This window comes from Pieris napi, chromosome 17 (assembly GCF_905475465.1).
Source record: "Pieris napi chromosome 17, ilPieNapi1.2, whole genome shotgun sequence".
NCBI classification, from domain to species: Eukaryota; Metazoa; Arthropoda; class Insecta; order Lepidoptera; family Pieridae; genus Pieris; species Pieris napi.
In genome coordinates this window covers 344,890-352,969 of record NC_062250.1, presented here as the reverse complement: position 1 = coordinate 352,969, position 8,080 = coordinate 344,890, and the positions used below count along the sequence as shown (strand labels likewise).

At 31.1% G+C, this 8,080-nt stretch overlaps 1 protein-coding gene across 1 annotated transcript; it reads left to right on the top strand.

Annotated features, from left to right (window-relative positions):
* Positions 1–1,426: 1,426 nt before the first annotated feature.
* On the top strand, positions 1,427–5,600 carry LOC125058039 (serine protease inhibitor 3/4-like). The gene is made up of 8 exons (XM_047662045.1): positions 1,427–1,620; positions 1,983–2,126; positions 2,678–2,872; positions 3,259–3,357; positions 3,658–3,801; positions 4,080–4,289; positions 4,554–4,710; positions 5,441–5,600. Exons 2-8 carry the CDS (start codon positions 2,118–2,120, stop codon positions 5,590–5,592), a joined length of 966 nt encoding a protein of 321 aa, XP_047518001.1. The 5' UTR covers positions 1,427–1,620; positions 1,983–2,117; the 3' UTR covers positions 5,593–5,600.
* Positions 5,601–8,080: the final 2,480 nt, after the last annotated feature.

Sequence of the window (8,080 nt, the reverse complement as noted above, 5' to 3'; positions counted from 1 at the left end):
AAGTAGCTTGTTAACCCATCTCTAAAGGAGTCGGAGAAATTAACGTAGGAATACAAATCCTACACTGTTAATATTTCCGAGAAAATTACAGACCATAACCATTATTTTTCTTGACTTATACGTGGGTAACAAACTGGAAATTATATATGTACACTAGCTGACCCGGCAAAAGTCGTTTTTCCATGTATATAAAATAACGTAATACGTAAAAGTTCAATAAAAATAACTATCTACTGTATTAAAAAATAGAGGATGATCGTAGATGGGTGACAATTAAGGGTTGTATGTATTTTGTATGCTGTATCATAAAAAAATAAAAATAAAGTTGGGGTGTGCACCCCTTATCACTAGGGGTTTGAAACATAGATAGTAGCCGATTCTCAGACTTACTGATTATGAATATAAAATTTCATAAGAATCGGTCGAGCCGTTTCGGAGGAGTATGGAAACGAACATTGCGACACGAGAATTTTATATATATAGAGATTGTATGATTTATCTGGTGCAATTAAAAATTAACTTAAGCATTGTCTCATCGCATGTCTAATGGTGTTAAAATTATACATAAAGAGATTACATGAGATTTAAGAAGTGATAAAAAAATAATTTTATTACTCGGTTGTGGCACGAGCTTTAAGTTAGTCCCGCGCTCGCTTACACATTCGTTGAGCTGCATCCAATATGTTTCCAAGAATATTGTCTTTAACAAGTCCATTATACGCGATAGATTGTACGCCTCCGTGCCCGCCCTATACCTTTGGTGATGAATATTTCAGTACGAAATTTATTATATACCCTGAATGGTGGTACGTATTTTTGTTGGTTTCATATTCAACATCAAATTAAAAATCATAAGCATATAAAGGAATATTTATTTAGGTGGGCTGAAAAGTTTGTAATTTTTTTTTGATAGAATTTGATTTGATTATTGATTATAGTTGCCTCAGAGAGCGATACAACGATTATAGCGGTATATAGACTACTAAGTTATAATAATGTTTATCAAGCCTTCCATTTTTTTTGCCAAAAAGCAATGCAATTAACATAAGAAATTCCATTTTATCCATTTCTTTAAACAAACAAAAGTTCCTTTACTCATAACTGTCTCACAAACTAATAGTACGACAGTTTAAAATTTATTCACTTGTCTTTTGAAGGTTAGTGATAACTAAAAATCATATTAATTTAATACCAGTAGCGCCATCTATGTGTCAGCTCACGAACTTTTCAGACCACCGATTATATAAATTTCTTAATAATTATATAAGTAACAACGGCTTTTTTTTAAATATATTTTTTAAGTCGAATTAATGCAGTTGATCTCACAACTATAAGCTTAGTAACTAATGATTTACAAAAGGTTTTATAGCATAAAAATCCATCGAAAAATGTTAATTATAATCTGGCATTTTAGAGTGTTTTTCATTTTAAGATAACGTGAACATTGCAATTTTATCAGAAATGAATTTTTTAATCATAAGTACGGATTTTAATCACATCAGCGCTGTAGCCTTTTTTACATCATAATGTTTTTCGCATCACATTTCAGCAATATATATTTTTCAATACATTACGTTTGGTGCCTGTGATCCTGATAAATTTGGTTCAAGCTTAGTTCCTGTAAGTGTTTTTCGTAAAAATACAAATATTTTCACTTTATCGCAAGGTCATTATTTAAGACATGAACTTCACGTAATCTACTCAACTCGTCCAGGTTTGGTTCCTTACCATGATTAATTATTAATCACACACCTCAAGTGAAAACGTACCGAACTTAGTTCACAGAACGCGCAAAATACTCATAAAATAATATATTATTGAGTGCGTAATTAATATTTTAAATCAAAAAGAAAGGCAAGTGCGTCAAATCACGCCTTATAATAAAGCTAATGAGAAGAATGTAAAATCAAACATGGCTATCGGCAATTTGACGCAGTGATACTGTGATGATTTTTATAAATTATTAAAAATTACTTTTTTAGAGTAAACTTCTATTACATTTTAACAAGAGCATAGTAGTGTCCCCATTTTCACTTCAACTTCCGCTGTGTAAGCTTGCTTCTGTCGCGCAAGGAGACGTAAAGGTAGAATTATTAAAATTTTTGGGATACCAAAATATGAAAATGGTAAGCGTATTATGTCATAAACAATAACCATTTAATGGCGTACAGTTTTATTGTGTTTTGGCAATATACAAATGTGCTTTGTTCACAATCCTATGTAGTATATTATACTAGTTTAAATATATGTAATTAATTTAAATAAACGACTCAATTATAAGAGTCTTTTCTTCAACTTCGATTGTGTTCCCTTTGGAGTAGAGGCCGTGGGGTTGTGCACAGACAAATGCACAGACACTAGTTAAAAATTTAAGTAGGTGCCTGGGAGATAGTACTGATGACCCCAGAGCTGGTGTTTTCCTCACTCACCGAATAAGTATCGCAATACAGCGAGGAAATTCTGCCAGCGTTAAAGGTACACTGCCACAGGGACCAAACTTTTTAAATTTGTTTTAATTATCTTTTTATTACATTTTAATTATTTTAAATATTTTAATACGGGACGAATGAAAAAAATAAAATGTAGTCTTTTTTAAAAAAAAGAGAATCATCAGAAAGGTTCATATTCAGTTTTATTATTGTGTACAGGTAGCAGTAAGCATAATATTAAATTGTAGATAAATTCGAGTTATCGTGATCTTAATGTATTACTCACACACTTGGAGCGTATAGACTTCGTAATGGTTAACCATATTTATTTAAACTATTCTAAAGGCTATAAAGATACACTATCAAAACCTGCCTTTGGCGTGGAGGTACAGAAAGTTAGTTTTAACTATCCCAAAGCCGCAACCATTTATATTAACAGAATGGTAAGAGATTTTTCTAATATTAATTAAGTATTATTTAATATTTGTTAATATAGGAATATGTATTTAAAAAATAACATTTTATTTATTTAAATGTTTAACAGTCTTATTGAACTTTCGAAACGTTTTACATATTTTGAAAATTAAAGATTATTTTAGTGCAAAACAGTTTTGTAATAAAATAAAAGAAATTGTATAATTTCCTAAAAATATTACTTAAAATCACTATTTAATTCCGGGTCACACAATGTTAAGTTCTATATTATTTTTTATAAGATAGGGGGCAAAAGAGCCTACTGGATGCCAAAAAGGGCAGTCATCACAGCCCATGGAAACCCATTTTAGTGGGTGCGTAGCCGGCCTTTAAATCTTAATTCAATTTGTTTTAGATCGATCGTGTAACGTTCAAGCGTCTATCTGATGTTTTAATCAAGGAAGATATTACAAAAGATTCATCTATGTTACTTATTAATGCTGCATACCTAACAGTAAATATATAATGCATCTTATGCGATGATTGTCTATATATTATTATATTATATAATTTAAAAAAAAAACAGTATTTAATACTTGTGTGTCTACGGGGTGTCTGGCTCTGGGATCTGGAGTTTAATTCTCCATAAAAAAAACCTTATTAAATAATTAATGTAGAGACTGGCGCCTTGTTTAAAAATTACCAATATTGACGGTAAATAAAAAAAAATTAACAAATGTATCTGTGAGGTTTGAACAGTTTTTAAATCGTTTAGCTTCTTAATAAATAATTTATCCGTGATTTTATTTTAAAGGCTACATGGGAAGTGCCATTTAACATATTGCATACAAAACATAATATTAAATTTCGGTATTACAACCAAAGTACAGTGTTCGTACCTATGATGTTCAAGAGTGAGGAGGTGTTATATGTTGACGATGATTTGAATAAAATAAAGGTAAGGTTGAGGGCTTTTAGCGGGAAATGATTTTCCTTTTTAAGTTATGATATACCTAGCATGAGAAGGAAAGTGAAATAACCGCAGCCACCTTGAAGGTGACATATAAACGCCATCGCATTGCAAGAAAGTGAGGGTAGACAAATATAATTGAATCTACCCACCTTTGTTGTACTTTTATTTCTAATATTTATTAATATTCTGTCCTTAACAACAGTTTTAGTTTTTCTTCTTTTTTCATTACTTCTTTATAATTATGGGTTTATCTATGAATATAGGTGATTAACATGAAACTTGCCAGTCCCGGAGTGTCGATGACATTTGTAATACCTGAAGACAGGAAGAGCCTTCAAGACTTTCTTCGGAATTTATTGAGACCTAACTATTTTAGGACAATCAAAAAGAGGATGCGAATGGAATTTCTAAACATTGCGATACCCAGATTTAAGTTAAAGACCTTGGTTGATTGGACGGATTCCTTGCAGAAGGTAAATTTACATTATAAAATATCGTTTACTCTATGACATAAATAAATGTTTAATGTTTCTTCAATTTAGTAATTAAATTAATAAATGCACGTATATATTATATAATCCTACAATAAATATCATTTATTTTGTTTGGTTTGGTTGGAGAATAACAGTAAAATCTATTGGCGCACTGGCATTGTAACAGAGCTAACTTGTTTAAATATCGTCACATTGTTTAGTGCAGTTGTATGAACAAAAGCATTCGTTCGAGATTCCTTCTAGGTGGGATTAAAAAAACTATTTGATAAAAATAGTACAGGGCTGAATAACATGATGATAAACCAGGCCACTAGCAAACCCCTGTATATAAGTAAAGTGAAACAAAAGAACTTCATTGAAGTTAATGAGATGGGCGCGTATCGGATTATTACCACAGAATGTAAGTTGCATTTTACTCTGAGTAAAGAAACAACAATGTGATTTGTGAATTCATGTATGCATGAATATTACCTTTCTTGTCTGGTAAACGCATATTTTTATGAATAATTCATCTACGTAGTGTAAAGCCAGAAGTTATAAACTGTTTTTTATTTAGGAATATTCAGGTCAACTTTGCAATTAAATGGCATGCCTTGAGTCTGCAAATAGACACCTTATTTATTAGTAAGTAGGCGGTGCCTGTGAGTCTGTCCGAAGTTATTAAGAACTTATTTAATTATGATGATATTTATATATGGTTAAGGTTATGTTAATAAAATAAAGAAATTACCAGCAAGTACACAGCTGATCTTGGAAACAATTGACTTGGACGCCAGACACCTAATTCAGTGAATTGCTTTACACTTTACAGTATAATTTTACTGTAAAAAAAACCTGAAGCTTACCTACTAGTTTTATAATACAGGACTATAGACTCCATCAGTGTCAGCCTAGAGCCTAGCCTCTTAATACTGGTAGTTCTTTTGCTAGTTGAGAATTTAACACTTCTGATTCGTTGATGGAAAACAAAGTGTCAGCCCCATAGAGTGTGGGATAATTTTTTCAAATGCACAGACATTTCTTAAGATGCATAAAGAATTAGGCGTCGAAGTCAAAGCTCTTGGGGTCGAACTCGACGAATATGTGATTGGAGTTTCTTTTAAATTTTTATAGATTTTTTTGTGTTCTAGCACAATACAGTAAGATGCCACATCTTCGTCCAACATTAGAAGCTGTCGCCGATCGACCATTTTATTTCACTGTTACTCTTCACTTTGATAGGTCCAACTATTGGAATACAGAGGAGCTTTTCACTGGCGTTTATTATGGTCCAGATACATAAGTATATGAAATTAATGCTTAACAATATATTTATTAATTTAATTTTACACTAACAGGTGTACAAGTACAGTCCCAATCCGGTTTATCGGGGCATATGTCTAATAAATCTGTATTAGTTATGTAAACACGTATTTTTGCCCCATTTTGATTGTCCTACTTAGAAGAGTTATTATAATAACATATCAAACGAACACTGCAAATCAGCTACGAAATTTAGTACTCCTTTTAAGGAAGCAAGTGTTTGACAAGAAAAAAGCCTTTTTAGTAACTAGTACTTATTTAAACAAATTGTATACAATGAACCACTAGGGATGTAATTGTATTTTCTAATTAAAAGTACATATATTATTTAAAGATGTATGACTTCCTTTCTAGCTTTTATTGAATAAAAAATAAATGATGTACAACCCCAATTTAGCTACTTTAAATGTCCAATTGTAAACTGCGAGATGACACAATGAAGGCTAACTAGAGGCACGTGACTTCACGTGTCCTTACAATTCAATATTATAAAGCTAATCTACTAGGGCTGTCAAAGATTCGATCCTTTTCAAGTTGTGTTATACATTATCTGACTTGAAAGGCTATACACAACTATGTCCCCACATAATATTATTTGTTTTGACGTGATAACGTCTTTAAAATCGTTTTAGTCGGGTGACATGTTCAGAAACTTGTGTCACACCAAAACCTCACGAGCGCGATCGCAGGTATAACGAGAGAGAGACGGACCGATCTCCCGTCTCATCTCGAGCGCTGCCAGTCATTCCGTGAATGTATGAAGAAAAATGTATATCATAGTCGAATAAGTAAACTTTTACTTTTACACCCGAAATTTATCATCAAAAGTGTGAATAAAACGATAGATGTAATTTACAATTTGAAAAAATTGTTATCTTCATTAATTCCTTACTTCCCAAAAACTTATATCACCAATAAGACGTTATCACGTAAACATCTCGATCGTAAACCTACTTTACAAACAACCAATATTTTTATTTAGGTTAAACTAAAAAAGCGACTTGTAATGTTTTACTAATATTTTATTATAGTAAGACCAGAAATCCTTAGGAATCTTTTAGCAACACAAGACTAGACAAACACTATTGTGAGCACACAATTTTAGTTTCAAAGTGTTTCTATTTATTTAGTAAAGTTCTAAAATAATGCTATATCTACAGTATATGTTACAAGCTATATTTTTGAAAATATATGTGAATTATTGTAAACATAAATGTTACAAAAAAAAACTACTACCTAAACAGCGGATTATGTATCACACTAGCACTAAATTTTTTTTTAAGCTCAATTTAATTCAATTTTTTCATTAGTAAACTCGGATCCATTTGTCCATTTTTTATCTAAGTATCAACCCTTAATGTCCAAATGTAACAACCCTAAGAGCACGTGTGAAATTACAAAGCATTCGAGCAATTACTATGCATTATTTGTGCAGAATGAAAAGGCATGTGTAATGTGTGCAAAATGGAACCATTAATGTTACACGCTCAAATTTCAACTCGTCATTAAAGGTATTTAAAGGATCGCTACATGGTTATTCATTTCAACGTAGGCTTAGATATTAGTCAATTGTGATGATATATTTGTCAATTTTATGAAGATTCAATTGACGATATTTCAGCTTAATTTTTACTGTATGTTTATAGTAATTTGGGATCAAATCGTTAACCATACAACCGGTGACAAAATCTCAATCTCAAGTCTACGAGTTAGTAACTTTTACTAACTATATATGGTTATATCATTAAATTGGATGATTGTGCTAAGTATAAATAGGTCTTCTCTTAACACGAGAACGTTTCAAGCGGTTTATGCTTCATTAGTAATTTATACTTATGTAAACGTTAGTAAAGAAAGAGAGTCGTTCTTTTGCACTGTGGACTGACGAGATTGGTTGGTTGGTGTAGAAGATGGGGAGAGAGAGATGGAGCCCGTTGGAGGAGGCCTATACTCTATAAGAATATCAAAAGTATATCTATATGTATATAAAATGTTCGTTCCCATTCTCCTTCGAAACTGCTCGACCGATTCTTATGAATTTTTTATGCATATTCAGTAAGTCTGAGAATCAGCTACTATGTATAGTTCAAAAATTAATAATTTTTAAATATGTGGCATTAAAAAATACATACAACTCTCAATTTTCACCCCTCTACGATCAACCCCTATTTTTTAGTATTGTAGATAGTTATTTTTATTGAACTAAATAATACTAATATACATACTAATTCATAGTAATTATTAAGATTATTAACAACGTTTCAACGCTTGAATCTGCATAAAATTGTGTAAACTTAAGATTGTGTATCTTTTATAAATATGAATAAATTTTTCAAGGAATAAATGAGGCTTAATTATTATTATTATGTAACGTATGTAGATTATTAATGAATTTAACAACTACGCCAAAAATGGTACCATTGCCCTTTATACATTAATTGGTACAATACCTACATTAAAAAAATTAT

Coding starts and splice junctions, on each gene's coding strand:
- LOC125058039 (XM_047662045.1), top strand. Junction 3,802..4,079: donor ATGATTTGAATAAAATAAAG/GTAAGGTTGAGG, acceptor CTATGAATATAG/GTGATTAACATGAAACTTGC. Junction 4,711..5,440: donor TCGGATTATTACCACAGAAT/GTAAGTTGCATT, acceptor TTTGTGTTCTAG/CACAATACAGTAAGATGCCA.